Below are 27,592 nucleotides of genomic sequence, written 5' to 3' on the forward strand. Positions count from 1 at the left end.
ATCAACATGATATCATTTTTAGACCTGGCAAGCTGGTAGAGACATAAGCAAAAGAACTGAAATCTGAACAGCGCATTGTTCAGATTTCTTTATGTAAATAAAACTACCATTTATCCCATCCCAAATTACATTTTCAACATGTTCAATAAAGAAAAAAATGGTGACCTGGAAAAGATATCTGATCTTTATTACAGTAAAATGACAGAAGGGTTTGCAACATAATGGTTACATTCATGAAAAAAATGATTAAAAAACATTTAAAACACTATTGCTTCATATTCCACTGCCAGAGGCCATTCTTTCTTATGTTTTCCATTTTCAACCCTCCTATCTCAAAAAACGAAAAACATGCATACATGTTTTCAAGATATAGAACAGTTTTGAATGCACAGATATAATTCAGTTAAATTAAAACAATTGAAACAATTAATACGTAAAGCACATTCCTTGTCCCCTCCACTTTTGGCACAGCACTAAAGGCACTTGTTTAAGGAAACAGATATAGATCTAATATCAGACCTTGTTTAAATCAAATATTATAAGTATAATGAACCCAGACCTCCACTCTATTACTGCTAAAGAACAATGGTATAATGATTTTGTTAGACAAAGGAATACAAGGCTCACTGACAGCCGTCTGAGCTTCCTCAAGATGTGCAACTTGTTGCAGGTGAGATTCTTTTACATCAGCGTATTTTTTCACGCCGAAATTAGTCAATCTGATGACATTCTGCACACAGAACAAAAAAAAAGAAATCAAAGGACCTGAAGAAATCTGGCAGCTGAACAGATCATGCACCCACTGGACTCCCTCAACCCACCCTTCAACACAAGCATCTACATTTTCTTTCAGTTGCCTGTTGTCATGGTTACAGAGTAAAGCAACATTACTGCAAGGCCGGACCAGATGAGCTCCAACTCCTCAACATGGATAACTGATCTGCTCTAAGCACAATGCAGCGGTCCGCAACCAAACCAAAGGAAACGTCAAAAGTCATTGATATGTTTCTTCATATGAGTAAGTGTGGATCAAAAACACTGAAGGCACAAATAAATGCACGACTTCAACATCTCAGTCACTGTATCTTTGTGTACAGCTATAGCTCCACATCTGTCCGACTCGACACCGGTCACAGGTTTTCTCCTGGCTGGTACTGTGGCTCTGTGGCGGTGAAGTAGTCCTCCAGGAAGGACTGCAGGTACTCAAAGGTGGGTCTCTCATCGGGCTCCCGCCTCCAGCACTGCAGCATCAGTTCGTGGAGCGAGGCCGGGCAGCCATGGGGACCTTGCATCCGGTAGCCTCTCTCCACCTGCTCCAGCACCTCACGGTTGTTCATGCCTAAAGGGGAAAGAGGAAAAATAAAACAAACAGCTGAATAAAATAGCAATAACTAGAAATATAATAGGAAACTATAACTATGGTGATTTCTATGTTGTATTTATGTTTTTTATTTTTTGATACATTAAAAAAACTTAATTGGAGAAGCCACAAAGTGGCTTGTTAAAGAAGAAGCAGCAGGGATCATACGCTCAGGTGGGGTAATCGGAAAGAAGCTGGTGAAAGTGGACCATAAGTCACCTTTTAGATTTGTATTACTTAGAAGAAAAACTAAGTCAAAGTGTCTTTTTCTTTTCACTTTATAATAAAGTGTCATCCAGATAAATCCCCAACAAAAAGGTTGCTTTTGTGTTTATATTAGAAAAATAAATGTGAAAAAGGCACATTCTTTGTGAGGAACTGAATTATCAGACATTTCTTGTCTGAAATGGTTCCTTTATGTTTGTTTTATTGATTTAGACTAGATACTGTAAAAAATCTAAAGGGAAAATTGTCAACTAGCCTTGGTGTTTTTTCAGTGGGTCAGCATAGATATTAACTGGCAAGATAATACAGCTTGTATAAAGCAATCTAAAAATAAGTCAAAATTTCTTAAAATAAATGTTTACCTTTAATTTGAGTAGGTAAATAAGATAATCTGCCAATAGAATGAGTATTTTTACTATTAAAATAAGATAATTAGATATTATGCACTTGAAAGACAATGCAGTTGTTGTTTTTTTGCTATTGCAAGTATAGTGTCTGATTCCTAAGTGTTCAAAATCAAGAAAAAAATCTACCTATTTGGAGAAAAAATTACAATCAAATACATTTTTTTTTTTTGGTGCGACTGTCATTGCAGCAGTCACCCTGAATACGAACGTAAGAGAAAACCTTTCAAGCTTTAGTCTGCAAAATACTTATTTACATCACCTGGACAACAGAAGCAGGGTCAATCTACACACACACACACACACACACACTGAGAAAAAATATTTCAAAAAGTCAGTTGGAAAAAATTTATAAAAGCAAATAAAAAGAATGAAAGGCTGCAAAACATAATTTGCAGAAAACGAGGGAAGTAGAAGAAAATACTGTTTCTGTTTCTCACACAATATTTCTTCATATTTTAGCAGAGCACAAGTCAAAGGTGTAAGATCTAAATAACGTTTTGCTTGCAAAGAAATTGCATAAATTATCTGACTTATTATAACATGTAAACTGAAAGGTGCCCTGGGATCTGAATGCTAATTGGCACAGTACGAGCTCAAGAAATGAGTACCCTCCTTTTACTGTAAGTTCTCATCTACAAGTGAGGAGGTGCCTAGGCAATGAAATCTCCAGCAGAGGCGCACAGTAACAAGGTTTGTTAGTGTGAAAACCCACAAAGTCTTAATATTCATTTTTTTCACATGCAAAAATATAAATATTCACTCCCTAATGATAACTTCAATTTAGCAATAAGCAGGTTTTATCAGGTACCTGGGTAGGGCACGCGTCCCTTAGTGATGAGTTCAGTCAACATGATACCGAAGCTCCAGACATCTGATTTGATGGTGAAGCGTCCATAGAGTGCAGCTTCTGGAGCCGTCCACTTGATGGGGAACTTTGCTCCTGAAACCATAGTAACACTGTCAAGATGTGTGTTCATGTAACAAGGACAGGTTAGGACTAAAAATACAGCATCTGGGGTGTGGATCCGCTTTGTTTTCTGCACCAACATCATTTCAGTCCATTAAGAAGTTTGCATCCACCTATCATGTTATGAATATTATATTAATTTGGGGCTGTTAGCTGAGCTACTTTCATTTTTATGATCAGGTGACAAAAAAATTGAGCTACTAAGTTATAATTATGAGGATATTTTAGATTAAGGTCAGGTTATCAATTCTAACCCTCTCATACCAAATGCAGAGCAGTAAAGCATCAGCATCATGCTCACTACAGTTGTTGCGCTGAGATGATTGCTGTCTTTCAAATTCACTTCAGAATTAAAAACTACATGGTGGAAGTTTGGTGACACCTTAAAAATATAAAATCCCTGTAGATGAGCTAAAGAGGGATCATCAGCCATCTGTTTCCTGCTTTTTAAGGGACATTTATCTAAATATTGGCATGCATATTTTCAAGCAGTGACGTGCACAGACATTTTTGGGGGAAGGGGCTCAAGTGGAAAGAAGGGAACCTTATATGGAACATGGAGCCACTGGCTGCTGAGTAATATGAGATCTAATACGGCTGCAGCTCAACGATGTAACTATGATGTAAATATATATCTATTTTAAATCAATAGCTAATGAGGCGGATGTTTAAAATGTTCAGCAGCCTATAGATTAGTTTATCTAACGAAAGAAGAAAAGCGATGTCACTTTAGGTTCTATCGAATACATATTTGATGTGCACCATTAATTAAAAGGTTGAACACTGACTCATAATCTGTATTTGAGTCAAATGTGAATCATACATTACCATTCTCTTTCTTTTTGTGTATGTCTTGAGTACATCAGTCTGTACTTTTGCTGGAAAATATCCTCTGTATCATATAATTTAATGTTGGAACTAAGCAGACTACCTCGTCAAATTTACCAGGTAGGTCCAACAAAATGGGTTAGCTTAAAAAAACTGAGTATCCAGGGACTATTCTACAGCTTAAATCATTTATAAGAAAAGAACGGGCGTTCGAATATGGCCTGTGGTCTTTTGCCTCATGTCTCTCTCCCTCTCTCATACTCCATTTCCTGTCGGCCTACTGTCAGAAAAACGTGCCACTAGTGCTGTAAAAAAACTCAAAGAAAAAAAATTAAATGAAATTATATGGAATCATTATCTTGGTGCTGATGACTGGCTTAATTACTCATTCCATTCACCTGTCTAACTCTGCCTGATTTCTCATCACTACTTATCTGATCCACCTGCCCCTGCCTCTATTTAAGGTGCATGGATCCAGTCATCAGGGCTAGAATATTCTTGTTCTCTTGTGCCAGTGGTGATAGTGTTTTTAGAGTACCTTGGTGTTTCTGATTTTCTGATCCTGACCTGTTCGGCCTCTCATCCATTGAACCTCTCTGTTCTTGTTCTGAACTGTTTGCCTGACGTGTCTTCGGACTCCTACTTGTTCCATGGGGCTGCTGTGTCTGGGACACTCTGGGAGGCGCTTGCCACATCTTGTTGGTAGCCCACTGGCTGGATCCTACCTCGTTCTCTGGTGATAGACTTGACTGTTAAACTAGGTTAGTGACTCGTGTTTATAATCTTCCTCGGTTAGATTTACAGTCACTAACCTGTGATTCCTCTCTCCACAGTTTCCTGCCTCAGACGCCCTAGCAGCTACTACTCAGCTCTGCCAGTTCTAAATAAACGCTTTTTGAGTAATCCCACTGTCTGTCTTGCCTAAATACCGGGTCCTCTGTTCTGAGCCGTGAAAATAATCTTGCTGTGATTTTGTGTTCTGTTTTTGTTGCCACTGCAGATTTCTAAGCTCTAAACGCCTTTCCTTCTGAGGAGCTTCGACATTTGTTGAATTCATTTTCACTTCCTTTGGGAATTAAGACTGTGGGAAATCCTCTTGTCTCTTAGTTATGTAGACGCAATCAGTATTAGTCTGTTCATATTGTGATCACACCTGCACGCTGAATCCTACTCTTGGCAAAGTTATTCCCCCCGTCCTCTTCTCTTCACATTTTATCTGCTAACTAAGAAAACCATGGCTTTTTTACTTTTTTTTTTTTTTTTGCAAAGAAATAATCCGTTAATTCAGAAAAACACACCTCCTCGTAGCTTCAAAATTAAACCAAAAGAAAGAAATATGCCCATTAAAAAATTATCTATGTAGCCAGGTAGACAGAAATTAGAGTTAAGATTTATGAGATTTTTAAGATTATGAGATTAGCCCTGTGATTACAGGATGTCTACATGCTGCACTAACCAGCTCATTTGGCCTTATGTTAGTATTTAAATAAAATTTTTATAAGATGAGGGTAAGCTGTATTTACCATAAAAAGACATGACTGAAATAAATGTCAATAGAGGCTATCTTAGCAAATGTAATAAATCTAAGAGCAACTTTTTAAAAGCACCCTGGCACCATGTGGCGGGCATTGAAGATGTTGCAGGGAACGGTGCGCCAGTTATTGGCTTGCTGGTAAAAGTTTACGTTTTAAAACCCATTTTTTTTGTTTTTTACCTGGATGGATAGCTGGCCCTTCACCAGGGCAGGGTTCTACTGAACGGCGAAGGGAGGAGAGTAGAGGTAGCGCTACGCAGCGCGCACCCATCTGTCCTCTTTGCGCCTTTACGTGAAAAGAGGTACACAGTGGGGCATGTCACATGTGTATATATGTGACGTCTCATTGAGCAAAATCACAAATTCAGAAATGCTACCTAGGGTCACAAACTGCAGATTTAAAAAAAGTTACTCCAGGTAATCACTTTTTTGTCCCAAGGAAAACAGGGCAGGTGCGCTAGCACCACCTAGTGTCTGTGCATCTCTCTATATGTGAGCTTTAACTTTTGATTTTGACTCAAATTGCCGCAAAACTTTTTGACTTATTAATTTGATTTCTTATTTTTAAAACTATAATGGAATTGTATGTTAATTCCAGCCTTCCAAAAGATGGGTTTAAATAAATCAATTAAATGCCAAAAAGAACCATAAACCTTTATCCCCTACACCCACCTTGTCTGGCCGTGTACTCGTTATCTTCAATTAGCCTGGCCAAGCCAAAGTCAGCGATCTTGCACACCAGATTGTCTCCAACAAGGATGTTGGCAGCTCGTAGGTCGCGATGGATGTAGTTCATCCGCTCGATGTACGCCATCCCAGCAGCAATCTGCACGCCAAGAAAAAAAAAACCAGAACTGCTCATATCTGCAGAAGAGCTTTTTTCCACCATGTGCTGCTTGTCTTGAAGCCCACCTGTGCTGCCATGTCCACCAGCTGAGGCAGCTTTAGGTTCTGCCCTTCTCCATCTTTTAAGAAGTCCAATAAACTTCCTAAGTGAGAAAATACAACAGTGTGTTTAAAAGAAAACTGGCACTTTTGAAAGATGAGTTGGAAAAACTTAGCTTCAAAACTTTTACTTCTTATGGTGGTTTTTTAATCAAATGAGGCAAAAAAAAATTATCCCTTTTTATATGTTCTATAAACAGTTTATATAAAAGAGGCATTTAAAAAAAAGTTTTTTAGTTTTGATCATTATTTTACCTATTTCTATTCTTTCAGTAGTACCCCTAAATGAGAATTAATTCTGTGAGATACTATCCTTTAATCTTGACTTTAATGGAGAGAGAAACAAAGACTGAATGGGAGGAGGAGTAAAAGATATTTATAATGTAATTTTCTGTAATCTCAGTTCTACATCATTTGTTAACTTTTTTAGATTATATGCATTTATTGTCTGCAGAAATGCATACAGAAAAATTTTAGCATAATGCTAAAGTTCAGAAAAAATTCACCTCGTTGTCAAACAAGTTGAGATCTCTCATGCTGCTTCATCTAATACTTACATTTCATTTCTGTTGAACTTTATGTTTCAAAACATTATGACCAGAAAGCTGGAGGAATTTAGATCATATGTGATCGACCAAAACAACGTGCAAAGTTCTGAGGTGTATGATAAAGATGAGGCAGGGCTTTTCAACATTTAGTGAAATAAATAGGAAAAATATGGCATCTGTTTGCACTCATCCTTTTTGCTCTGAAACTTCTAAATAAAATTCAGATGGTTTCAGTTTTCCTCATAAGTGGCAGGATCAAGCAAGCGAGACAAGCTTGAGAACCATTGGTTTATCAGAGAAAAGATCCTAAAGGTACAGCCAATGATAAAATGGCACAGTTGTGACCAGTGGTGGGAAATGTTCTTTTTTTTTTTTTTTTTAAAGGTACCATCTTAACAAGAATTAAAATCCCATAATACAATACAACTTGTACTTGATTTGTTAAAAGGATGCATTTAAATGATATCCATCTTTATATAGAAAATCGTCAAAAAAAGCCAAAATTAGAAGTGAGGTTTCTCATTCAATTCGAATTAATGGTCGAATATGGTTGAAAGTCATTTGTATATTACTAATTATTTAAACATTTTATCTTCTAAAGTGAAAAATGTCTCTGCAGCATTTAAAGGTTTAAAATACAGAAAAACATGTTTTAATTGTTATCATTAAGCCATTCCCAGTGGTTTTCCATGTTGGTGCAGAAACATGGGTCAGATATCATTCCTGCATCAAAGTTCAAACGTCATATAATATAAAAAACTCAACTCTGGTTTATAATTGCCTGTTTCTGTTTGCACTTCCCATGTTTTATCATTTTCTCTGCTCGGCTATTTTGAGAGGTTTCTAATATAGTAAAAATCAATGTGCTGAAACAACTCATCTAATTGGATTTCTGTTCTTAACAGCTCTAAAACTAAACCTTTGAACCATTGCAGTTTTTACTTTATCTAAAGCAAGTTTTATACAAACTGCAATGGTTCAAATAAAGTGAATCATTTTGATTCAAATAAATTCCTCTGAGTTTTATTAACAATACATATTATTTAAGGAATAGAAAAAAAAGGAATATGGCTTCAAAAGCTTGACATCAGTATGTGATGGAAGCAGTTCAAACCTACAATATGTCAAAACAGTGACATTTTATGCAGCCCAGTACCTTGGCTCATGAACTCAGTGATAATGTAGATGGGCTCCTCAGACACGACGGCATAGAGCTGCACCAGCTTGTCGTGCCGGAGCCTCTTCATGATCTGAGCCTCCTCCAGGAACGCCTCGGGGGACATGGTTCCTGGCTTCAGAGTCTTCACCGCTACCTTGGTGGTGCCGTTCCACATGCCTGGCATACAGACGAGTTGATGTTAACGGGTGCACAGAAAAGCAGGTACGAACACAGAGAAAGGCTTCTAGTGACGGTTTGTCTGCCTTAGCAACAGTTGTATACACACACACAGTGTGGATAAAACAAAATGATAAATAATGGAGTAGTGATTTGTTACATGTGGTAAATACTCATGCATGCATTTTTGCTTATTTTGAAGGCATGCTTGGTGTGAAGTAGTGGGTCGAGGGAAGAGAGATGAAGGGAGGTTTATCTGGTTTTCTTGCATCAATAAAAGCAGAGCCTGAGTCACGGTGCCAGTTGAACTTTAAATGCTTTCATAATGGGCATGAATGTCTGAATTTAGGGCTTTTACTGAAACAGTTGAACTGCTCTTAATCTACAGCGGTCTGATTGTGAAACAAACAATTTCAACGCAGGTGTCTCTTGATACACAGACTCCGCTTATAGATAGCTCAATCAATCAATTCAAACATTTCCCCAGGTCAGAATATATAATATAAATGTGCGATCCTCTAACCTAAAGCAGCCAAACATCATCAGGAGAAAAGTCTTATGGTCACAGGGGATAAATATCATATAAATCTATATTGAGCACATGTAATGAAGTATGTAGTCAAAGAGAAGGTTTCAAACCCTAGAAACCTCTATAATCTGTCTTTTAAGGTTGAACCATCATCGTGCTGTGGGATTATTTCTCTGTCACTGGTAGTCATCAACTGCTTCTGGAATGGTCCAAATCTCAACTTTATTGAAAGTGTATTAGCTGTGCTTAAAGCGAGGTTTACACTATGAACCCAAACAGTTTTAAATAAACATTTCCATTCCTAACAAGAGCAGGGCTCAACAATCCACCAAGAGGGATGCCAAACCTTGCTGTAAAGCATGGTGGTGGTAGCATCATACTGGTAGCATTTTTGGTCGTCAGCAAGGATTCTAAATGTTGCAAGAGTGGACAGAAGAATAAGGATAGGACTTTTTTTCCAATTCTTAAAGCTCTTGGACCTAATCAGGTGTTAGAAGAGGTGATGGTCATAAGGAAATTTTAAAATGCATCTTTGGAATTAGAATATTTATGCTAACAATCAGCCTCTGGAATATCTTCAACTTTTACTCTCTTATAGGTCAGTATCTGCAAAAAAAAAAAAAAAAGCCCATGCCAGGAAATCAACTAGAAACAGATGTTTCTTTATCTAAATAGTAGTGGGGATTCTACGCATGTTGAGATTTTATATCCTGTTTTACAGTCACCATAAAAATTATTGTTAAAATTTATCTTTAATTATTTTAAATTGATGTGGATGGTGGGTTTATGGAAACCTCCCACAGCACTGTATGTGAATGATGCACAAATGACATCAGGACGAAACCAATATGTGAAAACACTCAAACACACTTACATTTTGGACAGGTTCTTCTTTATATAAGAGTAAAAATATCCTACTTGTGTCTTCTACAGTGAAAAGCAATAAGTGGTATGAAAGGAAATATCTAACCTCACTCTGAAAACAATGAATAATCTTTGCTCCAGCCCTGTTCTTTCCTGGTGTTTTTCAAAGGTTTCCCGTATCAGTCTCACCCATCCAGACGTCCCCGAAGCACCCCTGTCCCAGCTTCCTTTGCATGGACAGTGTTTCCCTCGCTACCTCCCAGGCATCCCGCCCAAGGCCCAAGGTGAGAGGGGTGGAGTTTGGACAGGCCTTGGTCAGGTAATAACACAGTCCATCATTACTTCCTGAGAGGAGGAGGAGGAGGAAATGCCAGAGATGAAAGGAGAGAGGTTTGGTGATGGAGGATCGGAGAAGAAAGGTTGAAGGTGATAGGTGAGAGTGGGTGGAAAGATGACAGGGGGTGACAAAAGGTGATGTGAGTTTTAAATGCATGCACATGCAACCACAGGAGGATGAGGAGAACAACGCAGCACACCTGGATGTGGAAGGCAAACTCACCCTCTACTGTTTTATGCATCTACAACATTTTTTCCATTTCTGTTTCACAGGAATATTTATTAGTGTGTAAATGTTTACGGATGAACTCCGATTTTAATCAACCAGTAAATAAAATCTGTCCCCAAAATACTTTTCAATATTCAGATGTGCATCTGTTGTTATCTCCCTCCCCCCTTCAACCAACCCCCAACAGTCCTACCCATCCAGACTTCTCCAAACTGGCCGTTGCCCAGTTTCTTAATCAGCTGGAGAGACTCGCGGGGAATCTCCCACATATCCTTGGTCTTCACCGATAAGTCGGCCAGCTTAGGCATGCCCCTCTTACAGCTGCCCATCAAACGGCAGCACAGTCCCGCCGCTCTCTCTGAGACAGAGAGACGGAGAGACACACAGACAGACCAAAAAGAAATATAGAGGAAAACGGAGCAAAAGCAGAAAATAAAGGAAGAACAAGACAGATTCCTTATCAAATGCAAATCAGGCAGACACACAGAAGCACAGCAGAAATCAACATGTAACAAACAAAGGAAAAAATGTGCACAAATATGGCAGAATTGCCAGGATACTGCATAAAATACAGAAGACAAATGATACATTATGTCAGGATGCAAACTGAATGTGCTTCAGTACCAACACGGCCCACTAGGAGGCAGGTTTAGACCAACAGACAGGAGGAAGTGAAACACATCTCATGAAAACTCTTCTTTTTTGGGGGTTTTTGGACTTTAAATTAATGATTATGTTGTTGCTTGATAAAAGCTATTTTATGTTCATTTGTCCTGTTATTCATACCTGAACTACACAGCTGCCCACCTTTGTTGCACAAAAGCTCTGTGCAAACAAGTACTGTTATTTTACAAACAGCAAAATGTTGCATCACATAAGACTACCTATCATTTCCTTGCAAAACCATTCAGGCTAAACGAACATTTTTCTCACATGCCTTTTATAAAGTTATTGGTGTGACACGTAGAAAATGTGTTAGGTGTTTGTTATGCTAACCAAAGCCCACCCAAAGTAGGTCATAATTGTGAGCTGGAACTGAGAAACTTTTTTTTTTTTACAAATTATTCATCAGGACTGTATTCATTTGACATTATAATAAAACGAAATCAAGGAGGATCATTAACACTTGAACAGAGGGAGACAAGGTTTAACTTAGAAAAAAAAGTAGAAATTTGTGAATTTATTTCCATGTTACCTGTGTAGTGGACCACCAGCTCCTGAACAGTGTCGAACTGTGACCTCGTGGTGATGTAGTAGCCACCATTGTCTAGTTTGCGGATCTTATAATGCTTGACATGATCTCCCTTGGTGTCGTCCCAGTCACGGATGGAAAGAGAGTAGGCCCCTGTATGACAGGAAGATGAAGGGGAAGGTGAGGAAAGGTTGGCTGATAATCACACAGAAGAGTTTAAAGGAATAGTACACCCAAAACATGATTAGCCTTCATTTTCTACTCACCCCCATGCTGAACAACACTCTGGAGTACTTTTTTGATATCTCAAATGCATCTGGAGATCTGGGAGGCTTCTTGCTGTCTGCTGACATTCAAATAATGGAGGTCCATGGCGCCCGAGACAGAAAGGTCCATAAAAGTCCACAAAAACGTGTCAATATTCCTCCATACTGCTCGTCCAATGTAATCCAAGTGTCCTGAGTGGGTAGCATCCAGAATTTACTCGAAACGAAGTCATTTAGAATGTTTTTAGAGCATAAACAGTAGTGTATAGGATTTCCTAATAGCGCCCCCATGCGCGCTCACGACGCTACGGAAGCCGGCAGACCAAACCGGAAGAAAGTGCGCATTCAGCGTCTGGTCTGCCGATAATGCAAGCGTAGAAGAAGAAATGTGCTGTTTACCTGTGCAAAGAAAGAAACAACGAAAGAAAAATGTCTGAGGACTTCAGTGTTGAGGAAGAGCATGAGTTCTTTCCCGAGCTGAATGCGCTGGTTTGGTCTGCCGGCTTCCGTAGAATCGCGAGCGCGCATGGGGGCGCTATTAGGAAATCCTATACACTACTGTTTATGCTCTAAAAACATTCTAAATGACTTCGTTTCGAGTAAATTCTGGATGCTACCCACTCAGGACACTTGGATTACATTGGACGAGCAGTATGGAGGAATATTGACACGTTTTTGTGGACTTTTATGGACCTTTCTGTCTCGGGCGCCATGGACCTCCATTATTTGAATGTCAGCAGACAGCAAGAAGCCTCCCAGATCTCCAGATGCATTTGAGATATCAAAAAAGTACTCCAGAGTGTTGTTCAGCATGGAGGTGAGTAGAAAATGAAGGCTAATCATGTTTTGGGTGTACTATTCCTTTAAAGCTTTTGTATTTTTAGTCCTTCAAGTGTACATAGACATGTTGAATGTTTGTTTTGTCTCCCCACCTTTGGTGGTCTCGCTCTCTCGTATGAGGAAAGTTCCCCTCTGGTTGCCCTGAGCCAGCAGCTGTCTCTCTGCATCCTTCCTCCCCATTTTCCCAAAATACCACCTGTCACCATGAGAACAAAACACAGGTGACCGGAGTAACAACACACATTGCTTGACCTCTGCTTTCAGACTACATGTCAATCACTGCGGAAATCTCAAGCTTTGGCTTAAAGCAGAACAAAAAGTAGCAGTTACTGCTGTGTGTATATCTTATTTTGGTGCAAACTCACTCCTCAGCTTGTATGGAGTCGACCGGAGCTACATAGTTGGAGGGGATGTATCCTGAGTGGCCGGTGTTCAACGAGCGGGCCTCCCACCAGTCACCCTCCCTGAAACCAAAAAACAATTTACAAAAATAAAATACGTCTGGATTAGTAATAACCAACATTATCTGCTTAGCCAAATGTTAACATCATGTAAATTGATTTCACATTCGCAAAGCAGGAATAATTGTTTTTCAAAAAAAAAAGCTGATCGACACATTCTGCAGTCACTTAGACCTAAAACGTTTTTTAAAAAGTGAAATTCCTGCATAAAGGAAGAAGTTTAACGCATAGAAAAATGGTCAACTTGGTTTAACACATTGAAGATTAAACACTTCACAGAACTGTGGATGCTATTACCACCTTAGACAGTTGTTGCAGTTGTTTTTTGCATGTAACATCTGCAAACATCAATATCCAGCTTCAGTCTCTTGAAGTTTACTAACAAACCCGACATAACGCAGTAGGTCACGCTACAATCAAATATTTCAGAATTTTGGGGGGTTTTTAATGTCCAAACTATTGCACGGTTTTAGACATCAATCAAAAACTCTATAATTTATTTTATTTTATTTTCTCCATTTCTTCTTTGGAAACTAAGCTCATTAAGATCAGATGGCTCAATTTCAAGGTCTTGGTTCAGATGCTCAATTGGACTGATTTTTGAATTAAAACTGGGTTACTTTAAATTTAATATCAGGTCTTCTAGCAAAACCTTTATTTAGCACCGTCAAACTCCACATACATTGCTAGATTTTACAGTATTTCTCTCCAGAACAAATTGGACTAGAGCAACTTCTTGTAGAAAACTGAAAATAAGGCTGCAAATCAGCTGTCCTGACACATAAATTGTCGATCTCCAACTGTTTGTTCACAGATGTTCTCTATCAACTTCTCAGGACAACATAAGATTTGATAACACACATAATTAATTTATACCGACTAGGTCACTTCTGGAACAATTCCTTTAGTGTTTTTTTAGAGGTATCAGAGTAAAGCGTATTAAATACAAAATGCACATTATATATTTCAGATTTGGATCTTTAAATAAACATTCTAATCCATTGCGTGTCCCAAGACGGCAACATCATCAGCGACCCCTAGCACCCCACCATGGACTGTTCTCTATGCTGACCTCTGTGGAAGAGGTTTCTTAGCATTCAATGCAGGTCCTGCAACAACTTTTCCCCCACTACCATAAGACTGTTGAACTTAAAACTCTAATCAAGTCACAAATGAAGACGCTGCATCACAATGTAAACCTCATATTTGCACTACACGGTGATTTCAAATCCCTTTAAATCGAAATATTGTTTTGTATAGACTCTGTGCATAAAAAAATGACAATAAAGTTTGTGTAAGTCTAAGTTTTGTCTTCATTCAATTTTCCAAATTTCTACATCTGTCGGTCTGTTGCATAGAGAACCCTTTTAAAACTCCTCTTGAGTTTGTGGCTGTAAAATAAAGAAAGTGCAATAAGGGTGCAGGTGTTGCAGGTGTGTTGATCTAGCTCACGTGTTGTTGATGATTTGGAATTTCTCTCCTTTCTGGAAGGTAAGGTCATCCTCAGTGCGAGCATCATAGTCATACAAAGCTACAAAGAGAGTGACTCCTCCACCTGCAGGAAAACCAGACAAATAAATAGCACATGAGAGCATCCAACCACAAGCATTACTTGCATCTTCAGATATTTTTCGGCGCCACGCAGTTATAAAAAAAGGAAATTTGCATGATCGAAAAAAAAAAAGGAAGATAAGTGTTTGAAGGTGATTTTTTGCCTACCCATGCCTCCGGGCCGGGGGTGCGTGTTTGTTGCGGGGAAGGCCGAAGGCGACGGGAAAGGCTTGTTGAAGTCTGGGATAGTGGGGTCAGGACAGTAACGCTGGGACAATCCTCCCAACTGTCCTCCCTCTGCATTGTTTGCAGACAGATCCGTAACATCTATTGTTGCTGATTCTGCCCCTATCGATTTGACGGACTTTTTCTGCTTGCAACAGGTACACCCCATAATAACCAGCACAGCGACAGCGTCTGTAGATGCAAACAATATGATTTTTTTATACCCTTTTTTCAAATTTGTTCACTACGTTTGTAAGAAATTTCTCTGCAAGTGGATTAAAAAAAAGCCATAAAACATAGAAAGGAACATGCAGCCCGTCACTGCAGCTAAATTAATTACTGGAAGATGATGTGATCTGAAAGTGACTCTATTTAACCCCACAAACACAGAGAACTGCGGAAAGAGAAGTCACCAACTTTAAATAAATTTAAAATAAACTTCCCTTAAGCAGTAGGAGGTGGAGAGAAGAGAGAAGGAGGAATCAATTGCAGGGTAGAAAGGAGAAGTTCACAATTTTTCCCACCTGATGTCTTCCTCTGTCAGATCATCTGTCTGTCAATCACCATCGCCACTGGAAAGAAAAACAGACGGGAGGGGTTGAATGACGGAGGGCTGGAAGGGGACAGCAGCGCAAACTGGAGATGAATGGAGGAGAACTGGAAAGAAGGAACCGTAGCACTGCACATTAGAAAAATGCTTAGGAGCAGAAAAGCGTTGGGCAGTTGCAAGCAGACAAAACTTAAAAAACAAAAAGATACAGTCTGGTATTGGGTAGACAGAAAAGCATGAGGTTAGCCACTTCCCTTTTTGCTGTGCTGTTCAGGGGGTATTAACTTATTCTTTCTGGTCAGAAGCTGTGTAGGTGTTACAGTGTATGTGTGCCTGAGTTTGGACTGAAAAGAGCTTTTAAATGTCAACACAGGAGCAAAGTATAACTGACATAAAGTGACTTTGCTGAATAGATTTCGACAAAGATCATTGTGTCATTGTAGGTCTTCAACTTTGGAGAAAAACAGCACAGTGTTTCATGTTTCAGCAGAACGCCCGTTAACAAAGCAAGTAAAATAAAATAAAAAGACACTGACCCAAACGTAGAGTTCGAAGAGGAACAAACTTACAGTGACACATGTAAAACCTTTCAACTGCAGGCAGAACATTTGGCTGCAAACTGAGGCCTTGCAGGTCAGCCGGTGTGCTTTTAGAGCATTATTAGTCATAATTGAAGAAAAGATTGCGTTTGCGTCCAGCCCTTTTTCTGTTGCCTACCAGTAAGCTTAAGTTGCATTAAAAAAGCTGCTACTGTAAACAGAATGTCACTTGGGTTTAGTTGCTGCATGTTTCAGCGAGCTCTTTTTGCAACTCCAGGCTGAAGTGGGTCAACATCTTTAGCACACAACCCCCCCCCCCCCCCCCCCCCCCCCCCCCCCCCCCAAAAAAAGGAGCACCTCCATTTATCAGACTTCCCTTCATGTGACTCACTGACTTTCATTGTTTGCAAACAGAAATAGATAAATCTGCTTTATACTGATGGGAATTCCTGTTCTTTTTATTATTGAGCTCAGCAGAAAAGACGTCCCTCTCAGCAACTATTTAGTATCACTTAAAGGTTTTGTAATTTTGTGCATTTCAATACAAATTAAATTCAAAGTTGCCCTATTATTAGAATGAGGGGAAACACATATTCTAATTATGTTTGGTAGAGAAAAAATTTAAAATGAAAAGCAGAAAAACTTGCTTCACTGTGTTTCTATATATATATAAACAGAGAGAGAGAGTTTCCTCCGCTGCTTTAGAAGACATTCCTAATGGCTTGTAATCTTGCGCCAGGCTTTTTGTCCGAGGAGGATTAAAGAGGCGGCATAAAAGAGAAAGACTAGTGAGGAAAGAATATGTAACAGAACACATAGAGAAGCAAAAAACACAACAAATAATAAAGCAATAGTGTACAATCAACACTTCTTTTTTATTATTAAAACAATAACGTGATACCCTGTTTGTTTTTCTTTTTTCTTTGTACATTATGCCGACCTGATAAAAAAATTTCCCCGCTACAGGTTCGTTCTGCTTTGGTTTATTAACACAGCAAAAACTGAATATAAGTAAAATTCTGAATATGAGAAAAAAATTCTTAAAATAGTTTAAGTTGGAAAATAAGAATATCTTACAATGGAATGAGGAACTTTACCCTTAAAATAGGATCATTAGATATTATGCACTTGAAATAAGAGACTGCATTTTTAGATTTACATTTTTTGAAGTGTACATTAGACCAAGATGACAAAAAAATAACACAAACAAAAAGACTTATTTCCATTAATATTTCAATGATTAAGAAGGAAAGCACTTTCAGATGAAAAGTAATTGCTTAGGAAAGCTGATAAACGGTTGTGAAACTGCCAACAAGGATTTTGAAAGAAGTGGTGATCACTCTTCAATATCTTTGCCCGCTCTGCATACTTCATTTACTTCAGGCACCTTAGAAGGTTGCTTAAGGTCTTGTTACAGCATCTATATCAGACCTAACTTTGACTAAACCACATAAAGACATTATTTTTCTCTAAAATATATTTAACATCCATACCAGCTGTAATTTTTTCCCTTTTGTCTCACTGATCCACAGCATATCAAGCATAGCCACAGATCATCCTTAGCTGTGTAATGCCTCTATGATGTTGTTTTACAATCTTCCCGTCTACCTCATGTTGTCAGACAGTTTCTTTCTTCTTAATTTTTTTTCTTTTAATTTTAATTTCTTCATATAGCTTCAGGTGGCTATTTCCTTCTTAGTGGATAAATTCGAAATACAAACATATATTTGCTCTGTTTCATTTTACTTAAACGTTCAGTTCTAATTAGAAAGAAGTAGATTTGTATATGAATGTTGCTTCCCCAAAGATAACTCTCCTGAAATAGAACACCATTAAAGCTGAATCGTTCAGTTACACACAGTTTAAAAACAAAAGAGTTAACTTGACACGACGTGCTCAGGCCAAATGGCTCTGGGCTTTGGTAGCTACTTGGTAGCTATGAGCTATTTTTAAATGTGTGCTTTTAAGTCTATCATAACCTAAAAGCAGCTGCTTTAAAAGGGAGATGTTCGCCAACTTATGTGTTTAAATCTTTTACTATCTGGCTACTTTCTAGATGATGTAGGATAAAGTAAAAGACTTTAAAATATGTTGTAGTCAGCACCTAAACTAAGCACTTAAAATCCTGAACTTACTCCTTTAATAAAGCTACAAAAAGGCTAGAAGTTTGCAGAATGAGGCGTTCGTTTCTTGTTCCCGTTGAAAGTTGGTGAAAGGACAACTATTTTTATGCTTCACTAGTCACTTTCCTCTTAAAAAAAAATGCACACTTTGATAACCCTATGAATGGGTGTGGTGTGACCACAGTTTTCTCCAGCTTTATAAAGCATAAATAATGTAGCAGCGCATCTAAGTGCCTCTTGCTGTGCACTGGGGGTCAGATGGCTGAAAAAGACTATACAACACTTTGGCCTCTAGGAAACACAGAAACACAAGATCAGAGTATGGAGACAAAGAGGCGCCACCCATCACACTTAGGGCCGGATTTATCAAGATCCAATTTTGCGTGCAGTAATTTGCGCTCGCAAACTGGAATTTTGCGCGAGGGGCTGAACCATGGTTTGCGGGTGATTTAACAAGAGCGATTGCGTAACTGGTGGCAGGCGCAAAACTGTTGGAGACGCCCTATTTAAATGATGGTTTTGCGCGTTTTGTGGTTTGCGGCAAAGTAGTTTGTAGTTTGTGCAAACTAGTGCATTAAGAAATTTTAATCTTACAGTGACACCACCCCCTCCAAAAAAAGAAATATATATATATATATATATATATATATATATATATATATATATATATATATATATATATATATATATATATATATATATATATATATATATATATATATATATATATATATATATATATATATATATATATATATAAACTTTGGCAACCTTTATTCCCTAAGGTGGTATGTGGCTGAATTTCTACTTCACCGCAGTAAGAAAAAAACACACAAACAAAAATAAAACAGGTGTTTTTTATCGGCCTGTAGAAAAATGCACATACCAAATGGCTCACAAGAAGTGACTGTGGATAAGATGACTGCATTGGCATGTTGCTCCACAGGCGCAGGGTGTCGGGGTTCTCCGGTAGTCAGGGCGACATGGCATTTAGAACGTCGGACAGCACTTCTGAAAAACGAGATTGGGAGATCCCAGATGCAAAAAAGTGCAATGTTGCAAGGAGTTTCGTGATATCTGGTATTGCGTGGGTCCTCCTTGTGCCTGGCTCCAAATCCATTCGGAGTTCCCCCAACAGCTCCAAAATGGCAATGCTGGATAAACGATATGTTTTGATGATCGTTTCCTCGTTCATTCCAAAAATATTCACACGGAGTGAAAAAATGCGTTCTCTGCGTCTCCTTGCTTCATTTCGATTTCTCCTTCTTGCGACAATAACCGCTGCCATGTGTGCGCAATTACGCATACAGACCATTTGCACCTTCTTTTGAAACGTGTTAAATATAGAGTCAGATACCGTTAGCAAAATTGCTTTCAGGTTTGATAAATCACTTTGCGAGTGCTAAATTAATATATTTACATGTTATCCTCCCACAAGACGCACTTTTGCGTGTAAACGCCCTATATTGAATATTCATTGCAGAAAAAGTACTAAATGGATAAGAGACGCTATTTAGCACGTTTTAAAGACCAAATCCTTTTAGCACGCTGTTGATAGATCAGTTTGTACATTTTTTTGCGTGCGCAGTGAAATAGCTCACGTTTTAATACACGCAAACCTTTGATAAATCCGGCCCTTAGTGCAATAACCCTGTTTCAAAGTGACAGTTGCTAAGTTACAAGCAGCAGATCTGTTACGCTGTATAATGCAGGCTAGTCACCAGAGCAGAAAGCCTGACCACTAACCACCAAATATTTAGCATGTATTTATTTATATTTTTATCCAGTTCTATCCAAATCTAAATATCAGCGTGAGACAACATTTTTATAATGATTTCTTTAATACCACAATATTTCGAAACTGTGCTGCTTTTACTCAACGTTTTTTTCTAGTTTTCTACTAAAAAATGAATTTTTGTCGATCAAAAGCCTTTTTTTCATTATTCTAGAACCCATAAAGTTGCAGCTGTTGTCCAAACAGAAACAGACCAGCAGAAACATGGCCAGGTTATCTCAATGATACCTAAATCTGTGGCAAACGTAATGCTTAGTATCATCGATAACAGGACATCCTGGCAAGGAAACAGTGGCAGCATCATGCAGTCAGGTCTTTTTTTTTTTTAGCAGCAACAGGAAAGCTGATTGACTCCAATGACAAGATGATTGGAGTTATATTTATTGGGCTGCAAAAGACTTGAGTCTGTGAGGTACAGTAATGTAAAGCAATGTGTTTTACATATAATCCATGCAAAATGCATGGGAGGTTGTGATTCTAGTGTGACAAAATGTAAAAAAAGATAAGTTTATAGTGTGTGAGAGTATTTGCAATAGACAAGGATAAACCTATAAGTTTGTCTTGGAACCTAATGCCATTTATAATCCATTTTTAATGGAATCAAATCAGTATTTGTCTAAAAGAATGTAGGTTCTAGTATCTAATTAGTGATATGCTGCACCAGTTTTTCTAAGAGCCCAAACATAAATCTGAATAATGACTGCAGAGGGGTCTGAGATTTTAACCTCCAACCTTTTGAGATGACTAACCTCCTGGCTGCAGCCACCCCACCTACACAGGAATGCACAGGAAGTCACACACAAAAAAGGAGAACAATACAAGTTATAGCAGAGAGCGAAGAGAAATCATTCATTTGCTTTCATTGTGACAAAATGGCAACTTCAAATTTGATCCGATCCCCTTTTAAAAGCCGTCGACGTGCTTGTGAAACTTCACAGTAAGAACAGCTGTTTCGGGTCTGTGTACCACAGCACAACAGATAAAAGCGTACCAACCCACATACACTAACACACATTCATTCACTATCGGACCGGCCATCGTGAGAGTTACAGGAAGTTAGCCCTGTTAGAGTTTCCTGTCCACCCCTCTGATGGCTCCCCCCTTTTCCTGGAAACTGAGGCCAGAGTCCATCGCCACACACACCCATACAGCTGCAGAGCTGCAAAAAAAAAGAGAAAAAAACACCCCAAAAACACACTTTCCTTTCTGTTACTACTCTCCACTCTGTGCTCAAACACTTTCCACTTTCTCTCCATTCATTCCCCAAATGTTTTCTTTAATAAAGCACAAAAAGTGTAAGTGAGAGAGTGTGCCATGGAGGCCTTTCACTTTATCTCTATCCTTGCTTTTATGTTCAAACACCTCTCTTTCTGCTTTTCTGGGACCAACAATTGACCATAAACATGTTTGATATAATAAAAGAAATCTAATCACACATATTCTGGGAAGTCTCTTATCGGTCATTGTTCTCTATTGGGTTCTAGTTGAATAGATAATCCTGCTGTTCTTCTGTTTTCGTCCCGCTGCAAACAGAAGTGTGCACGTTGGTGCAATTCAAGCCAATCTGAAGGGTCTCAAGTGTTAAAAAGCAAAGACTCTTTCAGTAATTAGAACTAATCACATTCAAATATCTGCTGGAAACTCACCCCAAAACTCTTTATAATAAACAAAGATAATAGATGTGCTAGAGCTAAGGGTATGTACGTGCGTGGGCGTATTGTGGTATTGGTGAAGTGTGGTGAAGTTGGGGGTTGCACAGTTAATCTGCTGTAAGCATCACACCTAACCTGACAGTCTGAGCTCATATTAGACCTGACAACAAAAACCATCAATTTTAGTGCTCAAATAGCCCTTTTTTTGTTCAATATATGCAGATAGGAGAACGATTATAATCTGTCATGCAAACAAAAACTAAACCTCCTTTTGCGGACTTACAGCTAAATGTGATATGAGCATTTTTATAGCAGCCTTCTTATACAAAGTAATAATTAGAATACCCTCTGAAACAGAAGCTGCTTCCTCTGTTGAGGAGAAGTGCGATGCTTGTCTCTGATAAGTCTGACTGCACAGCGAAGGAGTAATATTTACCCTACATCAAAGTACTTTACATACCTTTGACACATGACTTTGTTCTTTAGTTGTTGCTTCACCCACTTACCCAAACTCAAAAGTATCTGTTTGAAGACAAAAACAGCTTCCAAGATGGTCGACCATAAAAAGCTTGACTCAAAATACCAAAAAAAAATGAAGATATAAATGTAGTTCTTCCGGAAAGAGGTGGCTGCACTGAATTTCATCACTAACCTCACTCAGCGCAGCGAGTGCCGTGCTTAAGTTATAATAAGCTTTTATTCTAACAGCAAATATTACAGGCAGGTGCAGAGCTGCATGTTTCATTATTTTTCTCTTTTTTTTTTCTGCGAGGCTCCCTTACAACTACAAAAAAAGAATATTAAGATACATTTAACCTTTTATATAGTCAAAGCAGCTTAATGATACTTATTATATTTGACTTGCAAGAGAAAATCCTCATTGTAAACAAAACAATTTAAAAGTACCCTTAAGTAAAAATACCTAGAATAGCAGAAGTTAGGATTATTTTACTACCTAATGCTCAAATTTGTGTTTTCACAACCTAGAATGAGAATTTTGTGGGTTCCTAAAGTTGGCCTGGCTTATGTCAGAAAGAGAGGTCAATGCAAGTTCCTGCCTGAACACATCTGATTCAGACACACGGGTTAGCAGGCTCCTGCACAACCTCATGGAGCAGAGGTCGTCAGCTCATTTCCATTAAGAAATGGAATGGTGCATCTCTGCTCTGATGTTTAAAGCTTTAACTTATTTTTTCATGTGAGAAACCATCGACCTATATGTTTGTTGTTATTTAACAATCTGGTGCTTGTGCCCTAAAATTACCCATAAACATGAAGGCAACAATTTGGACTTTGTTTGGTTGAGTACATTTATTTACATTTTGTTAGTAAAGTGCATCTATTTAATATCCATAAAACACAAAGATAAATTACGTTAATTCTACCCAACATTGTAAACGTAAAGATTTTTTTACACAGAAAATGATTAGGCTTGAATAAAAGCATTGATCTTCATGCTACGCCTCAATCCAGTGGGCTTCAACGGTTAGTCACAATGCGTACCCCAAAGGGCCTCACAGTGAGTCTGAATCTAAATTTCTGATTTTATTTGAGCAGAAAAATGAGAAAGCATGATAACGACGGTTTATATATAGTTAGACTTAAGGAACTCGTTTTGAACGTTGCTCTATTTTCTGGTTATCTCTCGTTCTGAATGATGCAGCAGAGCAGTTCCTTCTTGGCACATGGATCTTTAGGTAAATCTTTTTAATGTTTTTAAGTTGGATTTCCTACTGTTAACAAATTAGCAGGATTTACAGATTATAATCTTGCAAATTTGCTAATTATTATGTAGTGGTGATGCTTAAATGATTTTCATGGATTCTATTTCCCATCCACCTAAGGCATTTCTTGCAGTGTGCTAATTCATACAGTATGTCTGTCTCTTTTTTTTGCTGTCCGAAATATTTCCAAAATGTCTGATTTGTATTTTTTGTTAGTAGGGTCAGTTTAGGCTAGCTTCTTTTAGCCAGCGGACACAACAACGTGTGGGGGAGGGGTAATGTTATGTAACTAATTATTCAAACAGCAGGCGTAAAGTTTTTACAAGAACAAGATGATGAAATATTTCATAAGGAAGGATTAAGATTAGAGTTTTGGGGAGGAGACCTTCCTGATCAGAAACACGGGGTTATCACAAAAGAAGAACTAACAAAGTACCAAAGCAAGCATGCAAACAGTTGGTCGGCAGCTAAAGGAGTGCTTTCAATGCTGTATTTGAAATAAAGATTTTAAAGAGCCGCTATATTGAGAAGGCTATAAAAGGATATTTTTCAAAATAAAATATCACTAAAAGGGAAGAAAGAATATGATCTTTTTATTTGATCTTCTGACCATTTGAGAGGCGCCAATAAGTTATGGGCTGATTAGCATATAGGGCTTGAAAGCTTGAAAAAAATATTTTTTTGTTTTGTTTTTTATATTTTCACAATAACTGAATAACATAAGTTGGAAAACATTGGAGCTGGAAGGTGAACTTTATTGCCTAGAACCACCAGCGACAGTCGGATCATTCCCCATGACTGATGCAGAAGTATATCAACCTTTTTACTGAAGTAGAACTGTGGAAATGTCACTTTCCACTTCAGCACTGAGGCGCATTACAGTATACAGGCCGATTGGTGTTTTTGAAACAATGTAAGGAAGCAACAAAACTTAGGTCTAAAACCAACTACTGAGCACACTGTGCATTCTTCTAAAAATCACAATAACATCAACCCCTCCATCACCATCGTCACTCTCACAAACATCCATGTCCAGATGACACACCCTTTCCTGCTCAGTGAACTGCAGATAAGCTGCTCCCAAAGGGAAAATTCACTGCAGTCTCACACACACTCTCTTAAATCTGTACTGTTTTACTGATTTCAGCCTAAAGACTGCAGCCATTACTTTTACAGCCTGTCCTCCTCATCTGTTTTTCTTACCTTTAATGCTCGGCCCTCTCTTTCTAACATTGCACCAGGAGCAGGAAACTTAACAGGATGCAGAATCTGAGTGGGGAAGGAATGATAGGACAATGGGAAGCAAGCTGTCATTGAACCCTCTCACAAACGGAGGCGAGAGGGAGACGGACTTAGAAAGGAACAGTGGAAAAGTAAGGCGTCTTAACCATCGGGATGTCCTGTTTCTCCATGATGTCATCATATCCTACAGATATAGAGGCCAGAGGTGGACTATTGCTAGTGATTCTGAAAGTTTCCACTGGTATTTTACACATTATGGATCAAGTCTTGTTTCTGTTGCACCATCAAGCCTCACTTCCTTGCATCATGTTCGGCTAAAAACTAGGTATTTAGGATTCTTGCGTTGGAGTTCAACTTGCAATTCTAATTCTTTCTCCAAGTCCTTTTCCTTCCTGCCTATTGCCCTGAGGCTGTAGACAGGAACTGGCCTTGTAGAGAAACAGGAAGTGATGAAGTCGGACCTAACAGCGGTTTTTACCCATCAAAACTCAACATTTCATCATCCGTTTTAAAACTTTTTAGAGTTTAGAAACAAATACTCACAGATATTGCAAAAACAACAAAAAACCCAATTTGAATTAACACGTCGAACAAGCAAGACTATGTAAAAATATGCGAATACTTTTAGATAGATGGTTATGTTGAGGAAACAGGCAGCCCAGCCTTTCCCTCTAGGTGATTTCCTGCAGGCATGTCAGCTGAATAATCTACAAAAGGAATATCTAACACACTCTGACTGCAAAAATAAGACCTTGCTGGAAGAATTTAGAAATGTATTCCTATCATACATATGAGGCACATTTGCAGTATTCTCAGAGATCCAAGGTGTAACTATAAGTCATGTGGTGTGTTTTTTTAGTCTCTGGTGGGAAAAAAAAAAACTTTACACCAAGGACATGTGTAGAAAGTGTTAGCAGGAGGTAGATGGACACCACTAATGCTACTGAGATGCTGCAACAAGACCTACAACTACTAGAAAATTAATGGTTTCGTTTCTGAAATGTTGTGGCGTACAGAATATGAATTTTTCTGTGCATCACTAGTTTTAGTATTTGCATTTTGTAAAACATTTCTTAACAGAAATTAACTAATTCATTTTATTTAAGAAATCCAACACTAAATCCCAAAGTTGCAAACATTAAAGGTATAGTGGAGGATTTTTTTTTTTGCCTCACCACATGAGGATGGCACGTAGGATGGCCTTACAAAAAAATATCCCCAGAATGGTTGACAATTAGGACCACTTCTTTAGATGATCCCACCGGAAAAATGACATCCTCCACTATACCTTTAAGTAACACTTTAATTCCTTTTTTAATACCATTATAAGTGTATTTTCACTTTGGTTCTGAAATAAAGATTTTCCCCCAAAATAACAGAAAATATACACCCCATACCTAGTAGCTATTTTTGGGGAGCACCGATTTAACCCCTTTTTCAATCCATTCTTTTTAGCGTTTAACAAGCTGGTATATTAATCGAGACTATTAAGTGACTTTCAGGGGGCGAAATATTTTCAAATGTGCCTTCTTTCAGCCATCTCACTGGCAGCATGCAACGCCAGACAGGAGGAGTCAAAGAAAAAATATATCTAGTTTAACGGCATAAAACAAAAACCCTTTAAGTATTGTTGCTTTGGCACTATCTAAACATTAGTCATGTTTTCAGGTGCCTATATAATAAAATTTGGGGGATTTCTTTACTTTCTGAAATAAATGAGTTCTTGAAAACATCTGGAGAGCAGGACCAGGATGGAATGCACAGAAATCAAAAGAGGGGAATCGTCAAGAACAGGAAAAGAGAAAGCATGTTAACATTATTAACAGATAAATGGATAAATAGGTAAGGTAATTTGTTGAAAGCTGTTTTTCCCTCTGTTAAATTCACGACCTTCATAAAAGACTGGGGGGAGCAGCTGATTTCTACATGAAGGGGTCAGACCACCTTTATTGACGACACTGCTTCCCATAGACTATGACTGAACTCATTGAGGTAAATTCCACTTTTTTAACACTACAAGATGGTTTCCAAACAACATCCTCTGCGGTAGGCTGTCTGTCCATCATGAGGACTGAAAGAACAAGAATATGACCGCACTTGATCAACTTCTCCCAACTACAGCCCAACTTCCCTTTCTTTTAGACAGAATCGTGCCTCAGCTTTCACATGTCATCAGAAATATGACATAAATAAATATAAAATAGGAATCAAGCTGAATTTGCAGATATTGTGATGTTTATATAAATTTATATAAAATATATATAGAAATATATATATACATCACAACATCACATGTATATATATATATATATATATATATATATATATATATATATATATATATATATATATATATATATATATATATATATATATATATATATATATATATATATATATATATATATATATATATATATATATATATATATATATATATATATATATATATATATATATATATATATGTGGCAAAAATAAACCTGGTCTGCTGTAAAGTTCATAATACCTACAAAGAGAAATAAGTTCTTAAATGAGCTTAATCTGTACATACCAGAGAGAGGAGCGGACGCTGTGAATCCAAGTGTGTGCGGCTGGACACCTCAGGGGCGCGAGGAGAAAAGTCGCGCGCTGCTTCAGAGAACAGAACTAAGTGAGAGAAGAAGGGAGCGCGCGCTAAGAGCGGACCAGCCCACAGGGCGATGCGCGTGCCAGGGGTCCGCGAACACTTAGATGAGCGGAAACAAAAACCTTAAATACAATTTCTAACGAAACCGTTATCTACCATCCAGGAGCGAAACTACGCAACTAAAATAACAATTAAGGAAAGTCGTAATGCCTGAAGTAATTAACACCGGAATTGCTCAAGAATGACGGCATTGTATCGGCTATTTTCAAATAGATAAACTCAGAGTGATCTAATTTATGTCAAAGTGTAAACTTACCAAGGAATGTATGTGATTATTTTCTATCGATATCACACCTTTTAATTGACATCCATGCAGAATCAGCCTTAATGTCTGGTTGATCTGTTGGAGCTCAGATGCGACACTTTTGACCTACAGCAAAAGACAGGAAGGAGATTGAATGAGATGTGTTACATCCGCGTTAAAAAAAACATGCACAAATTATTGACTTTTATAAAATTATTCTTATTCTTATCTACTTTAGAATAGCATACGTTTTTGTCTCTTGTCCCATTGAGTCAATTCCATTATGGCAAAATTGGTCATTGATAATTCTAGATACACATACAGTATACATTTACAATTGAACATCTGGTTCACAGAAATCCGCTATATCAGCATGTGGAAGGATCTTTGC

At 38.1% G+C, this 27,592-nt stretch overlaps 1 protein-coding gene across 5 annotated transcripts; it reads right to left on the reverse strand.

The window, feature by feature from the left end:
- Positions 1–161: 161 nt before the first annotated feature.
- Positions 162–27,323, reverse strand: yrk (Yes-related kinase). Of its 5 annotated transcripts, XM_038288862.1 has the most exons (14): positions 26,823–26,908; positions 15,168–15,215; positions 14,587–14,835; positions 14,320–14,422; positions 12,772–12,870; positions 12,499–12,602; positions 11,304–11,453; positions 10,302–10,466; positions 9,733–9,888; positions 7,971–8,150; positions 6,234–6,310; positions 5,994–6,147; positions 2,801–2,932; positions 162–1,339 (listed from the first exon to the last, which is right to left on the reverse strand). In XM_038288862.1, exons 3-14 carry the CDS (start codon positions 14,810–14,812, stop codon positions 1,131–1,133), a joined length of 1,755 nt encoding a protein of 584 aa, XP_038144790.1. In that variant the 5' UTR covers positions 14,813–14,835; positions 15,168–15,215; positions 26,823–26,908; the 3' UTR covers positions 162–1,130. The 5 variants fall into 5 exon arrangements, with proteins under 5 accessions (XP_038144790.1, XP_038144787.1, XP_038144789.1 ...); XM_038288859.1 differs by lacking the exons at positions 9,733–9,888; positions 26,823–26,908 and adding an exon at positions 27,214–27,323; XM_038288861.1 differs by lacking the exon at positions 10,302–10,466.
- Positions 27,324–27,592: the final 269 nt, after the last annotated feature.

Source organism: Cyprinodon tularosa, unplaced genomic scaffold (genome assembly GCF_016077235.1).
Source record: "Cyprinodon tularosa strain WSP-4 unplaced genomic scaffold, ASM1607723v1 ctg26, whole genome shotgun sequence".
Classification (NCBI taxonomy): domain Eukaryota; kingdom Metazoa; phylum Chordata; class Actinopteri; order Cyprinodontiformes; family Cyprinodontidae; genus Cyprinodon; species Cyprinodon tularosa.